We start from the raw sequence: 21,770 nt of genomic DNA, 5'->3' as shown, positions 1-21,770 counted from the left end.
ATCGATGAAGAGATCAATTCCGGTTCACTAGGACCCCAACTACGAATACATCTATTTTATTCACTCTGTTTCTGTACACAAAGTTCAACAACAAGAAAATTACAATTTAATCTAAATATTCTTTAAAGAGGAAGGTCTTGAGCTGTCGTTTGAAGGTGCTCAGTGACTGAGCTGTTCTGACCTCGAGGGGAAGTTCATTCCACCACCAAGGGTCCAAGACGGAGAAGAGTCTAGATGAATGTTTTCCTTTTACCTTCAGAGATGGAGGGACCAGGCAAGCAGTACTGGAGGCTCAGAGTAAACGAGGTGCAGTGCGAGGTGTAATAAGGACTGTGAGGAAGGATGGTGCTACTCCATGTTTGGCTTTCTAGGCCAGCATCAGTATTTTGAACCTGATGCGTGCAGCTACTGGGAGCCAGTGGAGGGAGCGTAGCAGAGGGGTGGTGTGGGAGAATTTGGGAAGGTTGAACTGCTGCATTTTGTAGTAGTTGTAGAGGTCGGATGGTACATAGTGGTAGACCAGCTAGAAGGGAGTTACAGTAATCCAGTCGTGAGATTACTAAGGACTGAACCAGTAGTTGGGTGGCCTGGGTTGACAGATAAGGGCGGATTTGTCTGATATTGTAGAGAAGGAATCTACATGAGCGGGAAAGATTGCTGATGTGAGTCGAGAAGGAGAGTTGGTTGTCTATTGTTACTCCAAGGTTGCAGGCTGTTGCAGAAGGAGAGAGCTGTGAGTTGTCTAGGTAAATAGCAAGATCCTGATGTGGTGAAGAATCTGCTGGAATGAATATTAGTTCAGTTTTGGTTGGAGGTGATGGGCTGCCATCCAAGACGAGATGTCGGTTAGACATGCAGCGATTTTGGAAGCAGCATGTAGATCAGAGGGAGGAAAGGAGAAGAGGAGTTGTGTGTCATCAGCATAGCAGTGGTAGGATAATCCATGTGAGGAAATGACCTCACCAAGTGATCTCGTGTAGAGGGAGAAAAGGAGAGGACCTAGCACCGAGCCTTGAGGGACACCAGTGGAGAGTCTATGTGAGGTAGAGGTGGATCCTTTCCAAGTCACTTTCCAAGGCACAAGATCGCTCATCAAGGTAGGAAGCAAACCACTGCCATGCTGAGCCCCGAATTCCAAGCCTCTTCAGGATTGACAAGAGGATCTTGTGGTTAACGGTGTCAAATGCAGCAGATAGGTCGAGGAGAATAAGAACTGATGACAGTTTTGCCAATCTGGCTGCATGTAGCTGCTCGGTAACCGCCAAAAGGGCAGTCTCGGTGGAATGAGCTGTTCTGAAGTCAGACTGGTTAGGATCCAGGAGGTTGTTCTGTGATAGATGGAGTGATAGCTGGTTGTAGACACAGCGCTCAAGGATTTTGGATAGAAATGAGAGGAGGGAAACTGGTCTGTAATTGTTAATGTCTGTAGGATCAGCAGTGGGTTTCTTTAGGATTGGAAGAACCCTGGCTGTTTTGAAGGCGGATGGTATGTGGCCAGATGAGATTGAGCTGTTTATGATATAAGAAATGAAAGGGATGAGGTCAGGGGAGATAGTTTGAAACATTGCAGAAGGTATTGGATCTAGTGAACAGGTTGTTGGGTTGCCTGTGGATATAATCTGAATGATTTAATCAGATGTGATCTTAGAAAATTGAGTAGTTGTCGAATTTTCAGAAGGAAGAGTAGGATTAGTGGTGGAGAATGTCACACAGATTTTTTCAATCTTCCCTGTGAAGAAGTTGGCAAAATCATCAGCTGTTAAGGAAGTTGGGGCATACACACACGCACAATTTAGACTTGTCAATTGACCTAGTGGGGAAGACTTTGGAAGGCACAAGGAAATATGCTAATTTGCATGAACATATGTGTGTATGAGCACATGAAAGAAGATAAATAAAGCAGGTACAATGTATATGCAAATCTTTTTTGTGTGAAAGATTTATTGACAGGGATGACCAGAGAGTTTAAGGAGCCGTAAAATAAGTCAGGATTATATTTTAGCATGTTTGTAAACCCTGGTAATATGTAAAATCAAACCAGCTGGCACTAGATTAAGGGAAATTTGCCATCGTGACAGGTGATGAACAGGTATGGTGTAATAGAGACGAACGCAGAAGGTCAGATGGAGACTGATTTTGCGAAAAGGATGGAAATCTGTGTGACTGACGTCTATCATATTCCGCCATAACAAAAGCGGATTTAAACCGCCGCGCGTAAAGCTCCACCCAGCGGCCAATGGCAGCGACGCCCTGGTAAGAGCCGCTTCAGCAGCGGGAGCTTCGGCTGGTGAGTCGCTCCGCTCCGCTCCGCGCCCGCCCGCAGCCTGCCGCCTGTCGGGATGTGACCCCGGAACACGACGCCTCCCGACCAACCACGCTCCATTCAGATACGACCCAACACCCTCAAAGCTGGACCAGGACGGGTAAGTTCTCTCAAGTCCGACAGAAAGGGCGCCGCCGGCTGGGAGGTCCGGTACCTGGACGCCGCTGCGCTCCCAGGAACTTCACTCGGGGCTTTGTTACAGCCCGTCAGGCTAACGGAGGCTGGCTAGCGGGAGCTTTCTCCGGCGCCGCCGCCGCGTCAGCCGCCTGTACCGGGCGCCCCGCGCATGCGGACGCTTCGGTCTTTTTCCTCTGCGTACCGGAGCTGCTGGGGACGAGAAACGGCGCTGCGGCGGTCCCCGGCCGGCTAACTAGCCTGCTAGCCGGGCGCGCCCGGTTTCGGCGTATGAGTGTTGGATCTCTCCGGTCCCGCAGCTGCTGCTCTTTTCTTTTTTTTTTCTTTTTTTTTTGGCCGAGACGAGGTGTGGCGGCGACGCCCGGGGACTGAGGACCCAGCCAGACACCAGCCCTCCCCTACAGGTTCCCATTGATTTTCTCAGCTAGCTTTTTGTTAGCACTGGCTACACAGGCTACACTGTACACCGAAGTCTCTCTTGCCTCAGTAGTTGCCCGAATTCAGCACGTACTCGCTGCCATTTGATATGTGGCATCCATCATGGCGACACATTAAAGCTGAGAGTGACCTCATATGGTGTCGTGATTGGTTTGAGTTGCACTGAATGGACAACAGTGCACCTGGAGCTGGACTACATCCCACCCACGAGTTTTTGTGTGTTCTGTTTGATGGTGCCCATTCAATCATTGTGGGCCCCTGATGCCCCATCGGCAGGCGTGCCACGCTCTTCAGACGAGACTGTTCCACAGTGGCCGCCTCTCTCCTCATGCCGGCCAGTGCCAGCGGCAAGCGTGGCTTTGGGCCAGGACTCTACCCCCTGGACTGCCTGTGGAGATCCTCAGCTGCCGGGTGTCTGTCTGGTGTCTCCCCACCCCACCCCCCATATGTAGATTTTATTGGGGGTTGTATATAAGTGGGAGAATGGAATATTACCACATGCATCTCCAGACAGACTGTGGCACTGTTAAAAATGTACATATGACCGATATGAAGACAAAAATAGTCACAGATGATGGTGTGTTGTGGCCAGGGGATTGAGCTCTTTGTTTTTAATATGATTTACAAAATAATAACTCTACTGAAATGTCACTTCATTTTTAGTGACTACGTTAATTGTTTTTTGTTTGGTATTTCTGTTTCCAGTGTTTCCCATTCAGTCGAGCATCACTTCCTCAATTCCTGTTTGCACGTTAATTAGATTTCAGGATACTTGTGGTGATTTAAAATATATTAATGGATAATTCTGACTAAAGTTGACTAAATCTTAAAATGACTACTACTTAAATGAGTATGGACGTGACTGACAATAATAATAATAACTAAAATGACAGTCCAGTTTTGCAAAACTGCATCATCCTCTTGACCGCAGGTGGTTCGAGTTAGAGTTCATGCCTCATGTAGTGTTAACAAGATGTGGCCTATTTAAAAATCCCAGCTTCACAATCCACTTCATCACTGTTGTCTCCACATACTGGGGTCATTGTTTGGAACTGGAAGTGTGGCGTGGCAGTGGAATATAAATGAGGCTTTTTTGGATGCGTTTTTGGCAGTGTTTTGTCAAAGTTGAGTAGGCACTTACATGGGTCCCTTTTTTTCATATTCTCTACATTTTACTAGAGATTATTAATATTTGGTGTCATGTTCAAGTAACGATATACAGGAAGAGTTCATATGCAGCTATACCAAGGATCTCATGTATTCATGTTTCAATTTATTGCTGTTATATAGTTAACACAATTACAATCGTGATCAAATTTAGGTTGACATTTTCTTGGTGTCACATGAAGCTGTGGAACATGGTGTAGCAAATATGAAATCCCTCCATACTGATTATACAGATTTTTCTGGTTCCCTTTGTCTATGCAACTATGGTTTAGACACCCTTCCAACCATTAGTGACAGGGACACCATGTTTTTTTGGGGTTTTTTTTTGTGAATGGGGGAACTGTCTAGGACAGGGGTGGGCAAACTATGGCACATGCACCACATCTGGCCCACAAGGTTCTGTCCTAGGTCTGTTGCTGTTTTCCTTTTATCTGCTTCCTTTAGGTCACCTCATTTGCAAACACTTTATTAGCTTTCATTGCTATGCTGACAATGACACAGCTGTATTAATCAGCAAAGGCAGACAAGACATAGCAGAATAAAGAAATGTCTCAAGGACCTTAGAAAGTGAATGCACCTTTTGTAATAATGATTAAGTGCAAAACTAAACTGTCAAAGTATTCTAATATTCAAAGCTTGGTAAAGCCCATTGAGTAAATTTTTGCAAAGACATAAGTGTTGTCACCTTGTCTCATGAGCTTCACGTGACTAATAATGGATCAATTTGATCTATAAAAAGGAACACAGTACACTAGACCTTCACATCAATTGCAACTAGACTTCTGCAAACATGCCTAAGATTCACCCTGAGACTAAGTGTTGATTATCAAGAGGCTGAAGACCAGATCCACTGCTGATGTGGCAGACAACTTCAATGTGCATCAGCGTCAAAGGATAGAAAAAGAGACTAAAGACTTTTTTGACAAGCCCAGGTGAGGCAGACCCCACAAGACAACTGCTGGAGAGGACTGTTTGTTGGCTCGAAAATCCAAGGCCAGCCCATTTTCCACTGCAGCAGAGCTCCTCGAGACCTAGTCAACTGAAGTCCCTGTGTCAACCAGAACACTTTGTCAGATTCTGTCTGGAAATGGCCTCCATGGTTGAATCAGTGCCCAGAAGCCAGCACTAAACAAGACAATTGAAAAACTGGTGCATTTGCCAAGGCCCACAGCCTGCTAAAATGATGGATGTTGGAAAAGTGGCAGAAGGTGGATTTTTCAGATGAGTCTTCTGTTGAATTACAGTCACCGCAAATATTGCAGGAGACCTACTGGAGCCCGCATTGATCCGAGATTCCCCCAGGTGGGGGAGAACTTCAGGGTGGAAGCCAACTGCAATAGTCTGAAATACCAAGAAATCTTAGCTACCTTTTATATTCCAAACCATAAAAGAGGCCAAATTCTGCGGCAGGATGGTGCTCCATCACATACTCCCATCTCCACATCAAAGTTCCTTGAGGCGAAGAAGTTCAAGATGCTCCAGGATTGGCCAGCCCATTGAACATCATTGAGCATGTGTGGGGTAGGATGAAAGAGGAAGCATGGAAGACGAAACCAAAGAATATTAATGAACTCTGGGAGGCATGCAAGACTGCTTTCTCTGCTATTCCTGATGACTTCAATAAATTGTATGAATCCTTGCCAAACTGCATGAATGCAGTCCTTCAAGCTCATTGGAGTCATACAAGATATTACATTTGGATCTCACAACACCACTACTTTGCTGACATTTTTGTATTTGCAGTAAATTTGTTCAATTTCTGTCCACATCACCCCAGTCTTACAATCACTGCACTGACTACCCATCAAATTTAGAATTGGCTACAAAATCCTACTTTTGACCAATACAGCTCTAAATAGTCTCGCCCCGCAGTACCTGAGTGAACCTTTAGTTATTTACGACCTGCCACGCCCCCTGCGATCAACGGGTGCAGGGTCACTACTGATACCCAAAGTAGAGAGGGTGGTAGTAACCTAGTGGGTAACACACTCTCATGTGAACCAGAAGACCCAGGTTCAAATCCCACTTACTACCATTGTGTCCCTGAGCAAGACACTTAACCCTAAATTGCTCCAGGGGCGGACTGTCCCTGTAACTACTGATTGTAAGTTGCTCTGGATAAGGGCGTCTAATAAATGCAGTAAATGTAAATGTTCAGAGTGTCACAGCTGGGAGCAGATCCTTCCATAGAGCTGGAATGGCTTGCCGGTCACTGTTCGGGACACATCTGTTTACTCTGGCCTTCTATTAAAGTCCCAGACACAGTTATTAAGTCCATTTTACTACAGAGTCACCCTGTTAAGCACAGACAGTGTTAAATTCACCTTAGTTAGGCTGTCCTAGCTAGGGTACCAGGCCACTGTAGCACAAATATACCACTATAACCACATATTTCAGTATCAGTCTTACAATGCCACCATCTGCCGCTGCTTCTGTTTGTTCTCTCCGAGACACTGAATCAAGCGCACAGACTACTGGCAAACTCCAGTGAAGAGTCCACCAGATAAATCCTGGTTCCTGGCAACTGCTAAACCTGAAACAATGGTGAAACAAACCAGAGGGTCACCACAGCCACGACCACCATAACAACTAAAGCTTCAGGGATTTTCAAATGGATCAGTAGCATCCAAATGGACACGTAATGTACACCATGACACTGGACTACACTTGGGACTTCTTTACCTCAAACTGTAGGCCTTTTTCTCAAATCACAAATCCTGCACTGACACCATTTGCAGGATCACTCTCTCTGTATCACTCCTTCCCAAGGTTTCTTCCTTTCTCTTGACTCTCTTTTTGTGTGGGGGTTTTTCCTTGTGTGCGGAAGGGTCAAGTGTGGGGGATGTCAACTGTAGGGCCTGTCAAAGGCAATTGAGACATACTGTGTGTGATTTTTACATTTACATTTATGGCATTTATCAGACGCCCTTATTCAGAGCGACTTACAGTCGGTAGTTACAGGGACCGTCTCCCTGGAGCAAATTAGGGTAAAGTGTCTTGCTCAGGGACACAATGGTAGTAAGTGGGATTTGAACCTGGGCCTCCTGGTTCAGAGGCGAGTGTGTTACCCACTAGGCTACTACCACCCGACTTTGGGCTGGATAAGAAATAAATGTTACATCTTGGAGGAAGTTTCACTCTGTGTATATGCAATTTGATGCTTTTGAGTCAAGGTCTTGGAGTCTCTGGGAATATCTGATGCTATGCTGTGTGTTATTGTCTATTTACTTTCTTTACTATCATTACTATCATTTACTATGACCATGCTCTTTCTTCACTCTGCGTATTAGACATGCATTCTTATACAGTGTTAGCATGACATTTATAGACACTTCATGTGTATAAAATGTCTATCCAAATGTGCTCTTACTGTTGGTTTTTGGTTTGTTTGCTTTCACCACTACTGTAATTCTTGCATGTTACCTCATTTAGATGTCATTTAAGCAAGGCAAATGCATTCAATATTCAAGAAATTTAAATTCTCTGGTGGATCTGTGTCCTCTAATTTCCCCCTGACCTACAGTGCTCAGCATAAATGAGTACACCCGACTACATTTATTAGAAAACATTTTAGTTTCCTTTCAGAACCATATAAAAATACTGCCTCAATTGCAAACAAGATTTGGTAATTTGCACACACAAAAAAAGTGATTTTCCTATCAAATCCATTCAAGGTCATGTTGCAAAAATGAATACACCCTAATTATAGTCTTAGAAGAAAAGACACAATTCGAATTTTGTGGTCTTAAGTAACAGGCATTCAACCACAGGTGAGTCTAATGATTCATTTAAGAGGTGTCCAGCAGACAGGTGACCTATAAAAGGGCATTACTTAACAATGAAAAGCCCTTCCCATTTCATGCTGTTGGCAATGACTCCACATGGAAGAAAAATGTCTCAATTTGAGAAAGGAATAATTTCTTTATACAAAAAGGGCTACAAGAAGATCAGCAAAGCTTTGCACATCAGTCAAAATACTGTAGCAAAAGTGATCCAAAATTTTAAGAAAGATGCTATGTGCTGGGCCAGTGGGGTGAAGACAACTAATGCAAACAGGCTGAACAAGCTGATTAAAAGGCTGGTTCTGTCCTGGGTATCAGACTGGACCCTGATGGAAGTGTATTAGAGGAGAATGCTGAAAAAGCTTCTCTGTATCATGGACAATCCCTCTCATCCCATGCATGCCTCCATAATGGCCCATCGGAGCACAAGAAGCAAAAGACTAAATGCAGAACTGACCGCCACAGGAAATCCTTCCTACCTGGAGCTATCAGATTGTATAACTCGTCCTTGCTCTGTAGGTGATTTATTTATTTATTTTCCCCCAGGGCTATTCAAACACAAATGTTTTTTCACTCAGATGTGCAATACTACTCACCTGGATTTCACTGGGTATAGTAATATCATTATTGTTATTGAGCCTTAAGCTATTTTTGATATTTTGATATTGTACTATTTTTTTTGTAAATATATTTTATTCCTCTTGTTTCTCCTACTGAATTGAGCATGTTGTAGACAAAAGAATTTCCCTCGGGATAAAGTTCTTCTTATCTTATCTTAAGTGCAACCATCTTACAGAGATGTCCACAGAAGTTAACATCTCGACAGGAGCATTTTATGATAAGAAGGGTTGAATAAAATTGCCATGCAAGTTCACTGCAGTTAGCTAAAGCAGTAGAAAGCCAAACTGGAGTGACAGTTTCCAGTGAGACCATACGTCGCACACTAGAGGAATGGCATGCATGGGAATCATCCAAGAAGGAATCCTCTCCTAAAGCCCATGCACAAAAAAGCATGCTGAAATAGATGAATTCTACGGACTAGATACTCTGGAGTGATGGGACTAAGATCACTGTTTTTGGAACTAATGGTTTCAAAACTGTATGGCGTCGTAAAGGTGAGCATTTCAAAGAGAAATGCATGTTGCCTACAGTGAAACCTGTTTGTGGCGGTTCCCTTATGTGGGGCTGCATGAGGGCTGCTGGTGTTTGACAGCTGCATTTCATTGATTGTTTGAGTTCATGATACAAAGTACTGCCCTATACTGAAGTAGAAGATGCTGCCATCACTCCGTGCACTTGGTCGTTGTGCATTTTTCCAACATTACAAAACGCGCATCTAAAGCTACTGTTGCATTTCTGAAGAGGAACAGGGTGAAGGTGATTGAATGGCCAAGTATGTCTCCTGATCTGAACCCAATCGAACACCTGTGGGGAATTCTGAAGTGGCAAGTTGAGCATCACTCTCCATCCAGTATCCAGGCTGTAAAAGAGTTTATTCTTGAATAATGTCGCCAACTTGTTCATTCCATGCCTAGAAGACTTGATGCATTCCTTAAATCATGGTGGTCATACAAAATATTACATGTAGTAGTTTTTGTTGCGGGGTGTATTCATTTTTGCTTCAACCAATTTTAGTAAAACTGAAGATTTTGTGATGTAAGTTATATTAAACAAGTATTCAGTAAAACCCAGCCTCATGAAATTTCTGAAAATTGTTCTTTTGTTCATTGAGCTACTGATTTAAATTCATACTTTTTAAAGGGGGTGTATTCATTTATGCTGAGCACTGTATGTAGGGGTGGAAGGAGCTTAGTGGGGAACACACTCGTCTATGAACCAGAAAACCCAGGTTCAAATCCCACTTAGTACAATTTGTGTCCCTGAGCAAGACACTTAACCCTAAGTTGATCCAGGGGGACTGTCCCTGTAACTACTGATTGTAAGTCGCTCTGGATAAGGGCGTCTGATAAATGTTGTGAAATGTAGGCTACCTGAAGTCTTAAGACTTTGCTAATAATCATTTTATCCATATGCTACGTTTTTCTGCACGTGTGTGAATACAGTACCGTTCAAACGTTGAGAATTTTAAATGTCCTTGTTTTCAAAAGGTACATGATACCAGATTCATTCAAAGTCATTTCACAAATTTATTAAAAAGCCTTTTATTATTTGTTTTTCAAATAACTTTCTTGTAGAACGTTGCGATTCTTGTTCCCTCAGAGCAACGGATTTTGGGGTTCCCAGTTATTTTCCCACCAGTTTTGGTGTGGGAAGCAGACGTCTACTTCAGCTTGCCGCTTTCTCCTCACGTACCCAGCATTTCCCAGCAGCTTTTTTCCTGCAGCACTGAGTCCTTTTCTGCAGTTAGGTGGATAAAATGGAGAAGACTACATGAACGCTAAATCATATCTTGAAAAGAATAGCAATCAAAAATGTCTTGGTTGTGGGTTGGGCTTCTTCTTTTCTTGGTTGTGGGTTGGGCTTCTTCTTTTCCTCACATTACATCTCTCCACTGCATCATTGCCTCTTGAATCAAGTCACCAAAGTTTGGTTTTGTTTGTTTCAATGGTAAGATCGTAGTTGGTGGACATTTTTTTACATGCTGAGTGTTTGATCTTTGAATTAAAATTGACTACTGAGGAGCCTGACCTCATTAAAATTGTTGTGCTTTGTCCCCAAACGTCGCATTTCAGCCCCACAATCTGCATCTGCTTGGAGACTGTACACTTTGCGTTAGGTGTCTCTGCTAATGAAAGGCACTTGCATTTTGAGAAATTGTTGTGGGGGCGCACACATCAGACTCCAATCAGCTGCTGTGTCTGGCTGCCGTCTCAGTTGTCTTTGCTCGTCAGAAAAGAAGGAAGTGTGATCAAACGGGCCGGAGGTGTCACACTGTGTGTGTGTGTGTGTGTGTGTGTGTGTGTGTGTGTGCATGCGCACGCCCAGTGCTATGCTGCCACACACACACACACACTCTTTCATGTTCCTTTCGTTTTGGGTATTCATCACCCAGAGCACCATGGGTGAAGTGCACATGCTGGTGGAGAATAAAGCCGACTGCAGCTTATACTTTACTGTTTTGGTATGGAGAGTGTTTTTGATGTTTTACCCCTTCAGTGTGCTTAACGCATGTCTGTCTGACCTCAGAACGCATATGGATGAGGGTTTTATCCGTTTTAGGCGTGTAATCGCTATTCAGATGCTGAGCCGCCCAGTCCAGCCCTGACGAAACGCTGTGCCCGGCCGTATGTTTGTGTTGCCCATCATTAGGATGAGGCTGTGCCAGCTTTTCAATTAAACATAAGCCTGACTTCAAACAGCCTGTCAACCTGCATTACAGGCCTTTTGTCTGGAAGAGGAGGAGCCAGGATTAATCTCTTATGGGATTTTCTGTGACTGATTTCAAAATGCAGAATTTTTTATGTTCCTTTCTGTATGGCAGTTTCCTGATTGGTTTGGTCTGCACCATTTTTCCCCTGGGAAGACAGTTTGACCTTTTTTCTATAAATTACTTATTTTTAAATTGAAATATTGTGGTTTATTCTTTTTACAGTTGTGTGCTGTCTGACGGTGAAAATAGGTCATTAGCGAGAGAGGAGGAGATGGAGAGAGGAGCTCTGTGCAGAAACGCCCATGAAATATGTATGAGCTGAGTTTATATGGCTGTGGCAGCCTGCACCCTGGTTTTGAAGTCGAATCTAATCACCCCAGCATGGCTCCCCACTCAAGGAATAGTCCCAATCAAACAATAAAGATCATATTCCCCTGCTGCCCCCGCGCTCCTTAACTTCAAAGATGAAATGAAAGATGTGAGCAAGGCATCCATTCTGTAGCAGAATAGTACTGGAGGGTTCAAATTGGACTGTGTTCAATGTGTATTCGGGGTACACAGATATATTTACATTTAGGGCCCTTATCCAGAGCGACTTAAAATCAGTAGTTACAGGGACAGTCCCCCTGGAACAACTTAGGGTTTTGCTCAGAGACATAATAGTAGTCTGGGGTTTGAACCTGGTTCTTCTGGTTCGTAGGTGAGTGTCTTACCCACTAGGACACTACCACCCCAAGGGGGTGGGGTGATTCATTTAATTCTGCTCTTTCCTGGCTGGGAAATATGCCACTGTGTAATCTCCTTTTGAGTTCTGGCCTCTGCTTTTTTTTTTTTTTTTTTTTTTTTTTTTTTTCTTGGGGTTTAATGCAAATATCCCAGATAAAAGCTGGGCTGTCTGATTCTCTCCTGCCTGAATTTCTGTTATAGAACATGACCAGTGACTATAAATGAACTTCTTTTGCTAAAAATGACTCATTAAATGATTTGCGATTGATTTAAGGTAACTGTATCAATCCTCTATGACCGCATTCTTGATGTGATGCGAATTGAATGTTCATATTGTTACGCCATGAGACAGATTAGATTTGAGATCCGGTTCAGATCCCGATCCGCCAAGGTGCCACTGAGCAAAACACCGTCCCCACACACTGCTGTCATGGCTGCCCACTGCTCACCAAGGGTGATGGGTTAAATGCAGAGGACACATTTCTTTGTGTGCACAATCACTGTGACAATCACTTCACTTTCACTTCACTTTGTGTTGCAGTGACACTGCAGGAGCTGGGGGGATGAACCGTGAGGAAGCCCCTGGGAAGTCTCCTGAGGAGATGTACATCCAGCAGAAGGTCCGCGTGCTGCTTATGCTGAAGAAGATGGGATCAAATGTGAGTCTGCACTCAAAGTAAAAAATTGATGCTTAAAACTCTTAACCTGTGAGAGAACCCTTTTGGGGCAGTGGTGGCCTAGCGGCCCGTAATCAGAAGGTTGCCTGTTCGAATCTCGAGGAGCCAAGGTGCCACCTAGGTGCCACTGAGCAAAGTACAATCCCCACACCTGTCATGGCTGCCCACTCCTCACTAAGGGTGATTGGTTAAATGCAGAGGACAAATTTGTGCTGTGCTGCAGTGTTTTACAATGACAATGTCCACTTTCAAGTTTCCACTTATTTATGATTCAGCTGACACCAAACGAAGAAGCGTTCCTCAGGAATTATGCAGGCGTGGTGCACAGTCAGATGAGCCAGCTACCACAGCACCCCATCGACCAGGGTAGGTTCCATCTCTGAACACCACCGTTCCACACACTGAGGATATAATGAATTCCGAGCATTCCGAGGGAGGACATAAATGTTGATTTTGTTATTTCTTGTTAAGAACTAAAAGTTCACTCAGCTACTGTGAGGAGAGACCATTAAGTGCCTTATAGGTCAAAAGTAGGATTTTTTTTTTTTAGTCAACCCTAAATTTGATTGGTAACCAGTGCAGTGATTTATAAGCCTGCGATGATATGGTTGAATTTTCTATTTCTAGTAAGAACTCTTGGCTGCAGCATTATGAACTAGCTGGAGTTTACTCATGCAGTGACTCCTACTCATAACTTAGTAATTCACTGGAACACATGTAAAACATTGTCCTGTGGTTTTTGAGTGATTTTAACAATAAGTGATTTTGAGCACTACTTTTTGCAAGGTTGTGTGGAAATACCTTGATATTTTTTAACAGTTGTGATTTGATCAAGCAATCGCATAGGAAAATTGATTAATTACAATTATTCAATATAATTACAATTAATCACATTTTGCAGAAAGTGGGGAGAAAAACAGCAGACAATAGGTTTGTCATAGGAAGTCACCATTCAAAATAATTTAATGTCATTTTGTTTAATGTAGTAGTGCTTAAATTTACAAATAACTTTGTATAAAGGTTTTTTTTTCCTAAGGCTGCCATTGTTAACCTCTGACATTTTACAATTTAATTTTATTCTGAGCACTTGACAATTCTTAACCTTGAGAATTTGTTGGTGTATTTACTGTAGTCACCACAAGGTGGCATCCTGCTAAAATATGTCTGTGTCTTTTCAGTGGATTGAAAAAGCTGTGTATCAGCTGTCTTTCAGGCCCATCTCATACGAGGCTAAGCAGGAGGGTCTAGAGACCCTGTGCTTTTAAATGACTGATCAGTGGCAGCTCACCTTCCATCAAGGAGGATTGCAGTAAGGTTTGCCTGAGCTGCCAGAAATAAGGGACTGTCTACATTCAGCCATGTTTTGCATTCATTAAATATGCATGTGTGTGGCTTTTTATAGCTGGCAATGTCAGATTGTCATTAATCATTTAGGGTAATGGGGGTCAATGGGGGCAGATAAATGTGCAGATTGGATGTAATTTTGTACAGCTGATTTATAAATTCCTTTCATATTTTACCTGCTGAACTATTGATCGTAATGGCGATGGCCTGTGCTCTGGAGTCCTCATCTAATCACAGAGTATCAGAGTATATTTTACATTTACCCCCCCCAAACAAATTTACTGAAATATAAAAAGTACAATCCATGTTTTTAACCCTGACTGACTGGAGATCATTTTAAACTGGGGTTAGGGCGCTGTCTGTATCACTTTGATTCATGTTCAGAGAACAGAAGGAATTAAAGGAAGCTTTCAGTTCAGCAGTGCTCTACATGTGCAATGAAGATCTTTTCAATATAGGAAGCATTAGAGAGAAAATACTCTTGGGAACTCACTGAGTCCATGCCTACAATTTATGACCTTTACTTCTACATTGGGTAAGTGTTTTGCATTTGAGATTTTAATTGGCATGTTAGTCTGCACTGAATTTAGGAGATTAAACTGAATTCTAATCACAGGAAGGAACATAGGTGATGAGTAGGTCATCTGGCATTGTCTGAAGATTGACTGACTACAGGATATTAGATGGACTAGAAGTATGGGGTTGAGGAGAATTCATGATGAACCCAGGTTGTATGTTACTTAAAGCCACACTTCCATGCTGTATACAGAGCATGCACCATGAAAGATGTTTCCACTTACAGTGCTAGTGCAGGAGCACCCAGACTGAAATGTTCACTGATGTAACTGCTGTGTGACTCAGTCTCTGCCATAATGCTCCAGACTTCTGTAATTGGGGAATCTTTAGTGCCTGGTTTTAATAATCCTCCTTTAACAACCCCCACCAGGACTGCCACCAATCTGTCCCTTTTCTCATACGTGTTAATCAGTAGGCAAAGAGATAAAAAAAAAATTAGTCCATGCTATTCAACATAGTGTATATTATACACTGCTCAAAAAAATAAAGGGAACAAATAAACAACAAAATGTAACTCCAAGTCAATCACACTTCTGTCAAATCAAACTATGCTTTCTGGCTGATGTTTTGGTCACTTTTTGAATGCTGGTGGTGCTTTCACTCTAGTGGTAGCATGAGACTGCATCTACAACCCGACCCACACAAGTGGCTCAGGTAGTTCAGCTCATCCAGGATGGCACATCACTGCGAGCTGTGGAAAGGTTTGCTTTGTCTGTCAACGTAGTGTCCAGAGCATGGAGGCACTACCAGGAGACAGGCCAGTAAATCAGGAGACGTGGATGAAGTCGTAGGAGGGCAACAACCCTGCAGCAGAACTGCTAGCTCCGCCTATTTGCAAGGAAGAACAGGAGGAGCACTACCAGAACCCTGCAAAATGACCTCCAGCAGGCCAAAAATGTGCATATGTCTGCTTAAATGGTCAGAAACAGACTCCATGAGAGTGGTATGTGCACAGGCGGGTGTTGTGCTTATTTGGCATTTGCCAGAGAACGCCAAGATTGGCTAAATTTCCCTGTGCTCTTCACAGATGACAGCAGGTTTACACTGAGCACATGTGACAGACATGACCAAGTCTGGATTGGCATTGGCGTGTGGGTTGGCGTTTCTTTGTTGGGCTGCACAGCCCTCCATGTGCTTGCCAGAGGTAGCCTGACTGCCATTTGGAACCAAGATGAACCACCAAATACAAGACAATGCTAGACCTAATGTGGCTGGAGTTTCAGCAGTTCTTGGGAGACAAAGTCCAGGTCAGGGAGGCGATCCCTCAGGAGATCATCCGCCACCTCATTAGGACGTTCATCAATGTTGTCAGACGGGCATGTGGAGGCCATACACACTAGTGAACCTCATTTTGACTTGTTTTAAGGGAACACATTTTGTTTAAATCAAAGTGATCAGCCTGTAATGTGTTTTACCCCTTTAGTTTGAGTGTGTCTCCAAATCCAGGGCTGAGAAAATGGCATTCTGATCTCTGTTATGCAAGGGTGAGCCATGTTACGCAATGCAGAGATGATTGGGGATCAAAGGGGTCCAGATTGCAAGATCAAGCCCCTCCAATCCTCATCTTCATCCCCTAGTTTGTTGCAGTTCTGGAGGTTTGACAGGGACGTCAGCTGCTTTCACAGAGATGGCAGGATTTAATGGATCAAAATAAATACAGTGTTGCAATACATATCAATCCTTGCTTTTCCAAATAGTGCACATATATATCCTAATATGTGCACTATTTTAAATATATTCATTATTGAAATGGTCACTAATCTGGGTCTGTAATTTAGTGTAATAAGAGTCATGGCAGTCTGGGCTGGTTCTTATTAAGGGTCAGTTTAGCATCCTGTCCCCAGATAGACTTGGCTGGTATAGCCGGGAAAGTCAAACTGCTGCTACAACTCTGCACGGGGAACCCAGAAGACAACACGTCCTTCATCAACATGTTTGTTGGAGAATCACTTTGTGCTTGTGCTCATATACATAATTCTTGTTTTTATGCAGGGCTGAACTATATATAGAAATTATTCAGATTTCTTCATTGTCATTGTAGAGCATACAACGAAAATTTTCATAAGAGTTACATTGAAGACACATTAGCAGTAGCGCAGTGGGGGGAACTTTTATGTTAATTAGATGTTTTACATTTACGGCATTTGGCAGACGCCCTTATCCAGAGCAACTTACAACGTGCTTAAGTTACCATCGATGAAGAGATCAATTCCGGTTCACTAGGACCCCAACTATGAATACATCTATTTTATTCACTCTGTTGTAGATTCTGTACACAAGTTCGACAACAAGAAAATTACAATTTAATCTAAATATTCTTTAAAGAGGAAGGTCTTGAGCTGTCGTTTGAATGATTTTCATAGCTGATTTCTATCCTTCGGTCTGCCAGCATAAAGCTGTTTTTATTTTGTTTGCTGGGGTTATAGGAATGATTTAAGTGTTGTTTTTTTTTTGTTTTTTTGTTTTCTCCACATTTTGTTGCATGAGACCTTCATTGTTAGTGGGGTTTCATTTTCAAATTACAGATCATTGTCTATTTGGATTGAAGGGATAAGTTGCCTCATATAAAGCAGCACCTTATGAAATATAAAAATAGCCTGAATTCAGGTTCAGCTGCTCACTGAAAAATCTTACAATGCTTGTTAATTGGACTGCGCATAAATGCTGAATATGTAGAGACAGGCTTCAGAACAACTCCCAAAATGTATTCTTTGATTTAATTATTTTGGCTCTAGGTTGGGAATGGATTGCTTTGCTAATTAGCAGAGTAGTCTCAGCCCTTCCCTGAGGTCAAAACGTACCTTGTGTGTGTGTGTGTGTGTGTGTGTGTGTCAGTTCTTAGACTGAGTAAGAAATGACTAATGAATGTGCCTTAGCAGTGCAATCTATGTTCTTATGTCTATACATTATAGAATTTTCGATGTGCCCGAGTAGATTTATAATCATAAGAATTCCAAGAGATGGTAGTAGCCTAGTGGGTAACACACTCGCCTATGAACCAGAAGACCCAGGTTCAAACCCCACTTACTACCATTGTGTCCCTGAGCAAGACACTTAACCCTGAGTTGCTGTCCCTGTAACTACTGATTGTAAGTCGCTCTGGATAAGGGCGTCTGATAAATGCTGTAAATGTAAATGTAAGAGATAGGACAATTGTCCAGGGAGGTTAAGTTCCTGTTGTGTGTGTATATATAGAGGTATATTAGTTACTGAGCCCTGAGGGACACCATTAGAGAGCTTGTGAGGTGCAGGTGTGGCCCTTCCATGGCAACTGATCATATCTGTCCTCAAGATGGGAAGCTATGTACTGCCATGCCGAACCAATAATTCCCAAAAACCTAAGGATGGCAAAGAGTCTTTTGGTTGACCTTCTAAAATGCTGCTGAGAGATTCAGAAAGACAAGGACTGACAATTTTGCTATTCTAGCAGCATGAAGTTTTCCTCCAAGCGTTAGAAGAGCAATCTCTGCGGAGTAGTTTTGGAACTAGACTGATCTGGGTCCTGAAGGTTGTTCTGGGTAAGGTAGTGAGAAAGCTGATTGTAGATGGTAAGTTAGAGGATCTAAAGACAGAGGAGACTGGTCTGTATGTGGACGTAGTTGAGTTATTGGAGGTGTATTTCTTAAAAATTGGAATGTTTCTAGCCATTTTGAAAGTGATTAATCCTCACATGTGAGACAGTGATGCACCCTGTGAAATGTGGTCTCTGCATTTAAGCCATCCCCCGAGGGAGCAGTGGGCAACCATGAAACTTTGCTCAGGAAGGCTGTTTGGATGTGACAAGATATTATAGACTTTTATTAATAATGAAGGGGAAGAGGTCGTGAAAATGTTGAGAATTTGTAGATGCAAGGGGTCTGCCAATTTAAGAGGGTAATATTTCTGCAGGCATAGTGGGGGTTCCTTACAAATATGGGACTGTATTTCAGTAAATTGACCCAGACCAAATCTCCTAATGTTATGAAGTACAGTCCTGACAAAAGTCTGGTCTCTTTTTGTAGAAACACCTGCTATTAACCTGACTTTGAATTAACCAGTTGGTGTTAGAAATAGCTCATATGAAAAGCTAAAACCCTACCAAATGATTTTTAATGCATTGAATGAATTATTTTCACTGAATAAAGATTTATCATTTAATCAAGACAGAAACAAGACACAAACTTTTTTTTTTTTTTAAATCCTCTGTACTTGATGCTGGGACACTTTGAAGTTGTCTGCCACATCAGCCACTTGAAAATCAACACTCAAGTTCATGTTTTTTCATTTCTGTGCCTTTTCCCAATTTAATTAGGTGTACGAGGATATTATGATCTTGTTTTTGTATGTGTTTTTTTTTTTTTTTTTCTTCCTCACCAAAACAAAATGATTGCTTCTTGTTTTCCAGGTGCAGAAGATGTGGTGATGGCCTTCTCCAGATCAGAGACTGAGGACCGCAGACAGTGATCTGCCACACCCACATCTCACCTGAAGAGTCACACACCTGACTGGCAGGGGGAGGGGTGGGGCCATGCTCTCTTCTTCCCTCCTCCTCACCACCACCGCAAAAAAACTTTCGCACTAGTGTCCCAGTCTTGAGGACCTGGGTTTCAGTGTCAGCCTGATGATGAAAGAGTGTTATGTCTCATTTTTTTGTTCTTTTGAAATATGCTGTTTTGATGTGTGGCAGAATGAACCAGGAGCCTCATTTGATTAATCAAACTACTAAAGGAGAAAATGGGGTTTTTGGAAGTGTCTAAAGAATGTTTTCTGTGCTCTTTTGTGTACAAATTTGCGCAGGTAGAGGTAAACTTATTTAAAAAAAAAAAAAAAAACTTCCCCTTTTTCTGTGGAATGAATTTCTCATTTCTCCTATTTTACACTAAACAGAAATCTATTGAGGAGGCTGCTGTACAGCCTTGGAAACACACACACACACACACACACTGAGAATACCTTAACCCCAGCGAGCAAGGTTTTTACATTCATGTTTAATTACTTAACCTTTTTTTAAAAAATTACTTGTGCCAACTGTGTTTTTATTGTAAACAGTATCAAATGAATGTTTTAGATCTTTAGGTCCTAATTTATTCTGTTTTCTTCAAGTTGTATGCATTTGATCAGAAGGAGCCCTAGCTGAGATTTGTAATAACTGCCCACAGTCCTTTGACTCACCTTAAAGCTGATGAAAGCTGATTTAATGTTCAGACTTGAACTGTGTGTAGAAACTTATTGAAGACCAAAGGCTGATTCAGTCAAGCCCATTATCACAAAAATTAGTAATTTATTCTTTTGCAATGCAGAAAAGTTGAATGATCCCATTTAGGCCTGCAATGTGTGCATTACAGTATATGCTACATGCCTCCTGGTGTGTTTACAGCAAAAAGGGAATTGGTGTTTTAAACTAATTTCTGCGTCTTCAAACTAGATTACTTAGAACTGCATTTCTCTTTAAACTGGCATTTGGGATTTTTTTTTTTCTGTATTTGGTAGGAATATGACTTCATGCTAAATATTTAATGTGTTTTGCATATATATTTTGTAAACTGGCTTAACTTAATTGTAACTTAATGTTTTTCAACTCCAGCATGCCTGCCTTGTGTTTTTCAAAGTATTGCAGTTGAGAAGATCTAACATTCTCAATTTAACACATCACCTTTTCCCATACTATTGACAATAATCGCAAAAGTATCTTGAATCTGAATGTCTGGGCTCCTGCGGTTTACACTAAAAACAGCAGGTTTTTCTGCCAAGACCATATTTGAATTTTTAAATTTTTATTAGTTTTTTTTGTACATTTTGCCTATGCATTTCTTTTAATCTGCGTGACTATGCAGATATATCTGTTTAACTACACCGGTTTCTTTATTCTAGGCTATGGTTCCTCCAACTCCAGTACTGGTGTGCAACAAAGGCTTTGCTTTTTTTGCTTTGCTCACTAATGCTTTCATTAAAAAATAAATAAAGAAAGAAAGGTTAAACAAGTTTGGATTATCCTACATTTTCTTCCCAATGAAAACCACCTAATGTTGTTAATGGTTTAGATGCCTTTCTGTAAGGCGCTGGCTAATTCTGCCACAGTAGACCTCAGGCCTGGAGTACACATCTTCTCTGTGAATACAATGCTCACCACACCAATCTGCTTTTTAGTCATGTTGTCTAGCTCTTCTCATTTTGGTTTGAAAACTCTATTGCTTTTTTGGATTGGTTATTTAATTTTTTTGTTTTATTTTTTGTCTGTATGGCTGCTGACATTTGACTAAATGCTTCCAAATCCTATACGAACTGAACCATTAAAGGAACTGAAATGTGTTACTGTGGGTTTATTATTATTATTTCAATTACACTTTCTAAATGAAAATTTATTTCGAACTGTATGCCGTAATAAAATGTGAGCTGAGTTTAGCAGTTTTGGGTGAGCTTTAACCCATGTGTTTACTGCGTCACCACTGCTGCCAGTGACCAACAGAGGGATTAATCATCAACAACAACAACAACAACATTTATTTCTCATATAGCCCAAAATCACATACAGTATGTCTCAATGGGCTTTGACAGACCCTACAGTGCAGGGTTTGTGATTGTCCAATAAGAGGAAAAAGGCCTACGGTTGTAGAGGTGTAGAAGTCCAAAATATTGTCCGGTGTCATGGTGTACATCCATTATGATGCTACTGGTCCATTTGAAAATCCCTGAAGCTTTAGTTATTATGGTGGTTGTGGCTGTGGTGACCCTCTGGTTAGTTTCATGCCAAGTCCTCGTTTAGCAGTTGCAAGGAACCAGGATTTATCTGCTGGTCTCTTCACTGGAGTCTGTCAGTTGTCTGTGCGCCTGTCTCGGAGAGAACAAACAGAAGCAATGGCAGACAGTTGCATTGTAAGACTGATACAGAAATACAGTGGGGTAAAAAAGTATTTAGTCAGCCACCAAAAAAATCCAGAAAATCACATCCTCTGATTTTTAAAGAATTTATTTGCAAATTATGATTGAAATGTATGTATTTAATTTATTATTTAATTAATGCTGAGTCTTGGGGTGGGGTTGGAGCGAGGTGTGCATGCTGTGGTTCAGCAAACAGCCGACACCTCTGGACTTAGCCAGATCGAATGCATCATGGGACTCATAGGAGAAGAGTGAATGGTGGCTCACGTGCTCCTTTTACTGCAGGATCCACAAAATCAGATAAAATCATCTTCCAGTTAATCCCTTGTAGACGTTCTGCTGGATGTTTCTCGAAAGAGGGATCAGCTAAACCATGTGGCAAGTAAAATTTTCTTAAGCTGCATGTTGATTAT

General features: G+C 42.0%; 1 protein-coding gene across 1 annotated transcript; it reads left to right on the top strand.

Annotated features, from left to right (window-relative positions):
• The first annotated feature begins 2,231 nt into the window (after positions 1 to 2,231).
• On the top strand, positions 2,232 to 20,787 carry ctnnbip1 (catenin, beta interacting protein 1). Its single transcript, XM_028993886.1, has 4 exons — positions 2,232 to 2,423; positions 12,444 to 12,561; positions 12,855 to 12,945; positions 18,884 to 20,787. Exons 2-4 carry the CDS (start codon positions 12,466 to 12,468, stop codon positions 18,940 to 18,942), a joined length of 246 nt encoding a protein of 81 aa, XP_028849719.1. The 5' UTR covers positions 2,232 to 2,423; positions 12,444 to 12,465; the 3' UTR covers positions 18,943 to 20,787.
• The last annotated feature ends 983 nt before the right edge of the window (positions 20,788 to 21,770 follow it).

Source organism: Denticeps clupeoides, chromosome 10 (genome assembly GCF_900700375.1).
Source record: "Denticeps clupeoides chromosome 10, fDenClu1.1, whole genome shotgun sequence".
NCBI classification, from domain to species: domain Eukaryota; kingdom Metazoa; phylum Chordata; class Actinopteri; order Clupeiformes; family Denticipitidae; genus Denticeps; species Denticeps clupeoides.
The sequence above is the reverse complement of the archived record's forward strand: the minus strand, read 5'-3'. Positions and strand labels throughout refer to the sequence as shown.

Bases quoted from the DNA above. Each gene is read 5' to 3' on its own strand.
- ctnnbip1 (XM_028993886.1), top strand. From the start codon at position 12,466: ATGAACCGTGAGGAAGCCCCTGGGAAGTCTCCTGAGGAGATGTACATC. The intron at 12,562-12,854 runs GTGAGTCTGCAC...TTTATGATTCAG, and splicing joins TGAAGAAGATGGGATCAAAT to CTGACACCAAACGAAGAAGC. The intron at 12,946-18,883 runs GTAGGTTCCATC...CTTGTTTTCCAG, and splicing joins ACAGCACCCCATCGACCAGG to GTGCAGAAGATGTGGTGATG.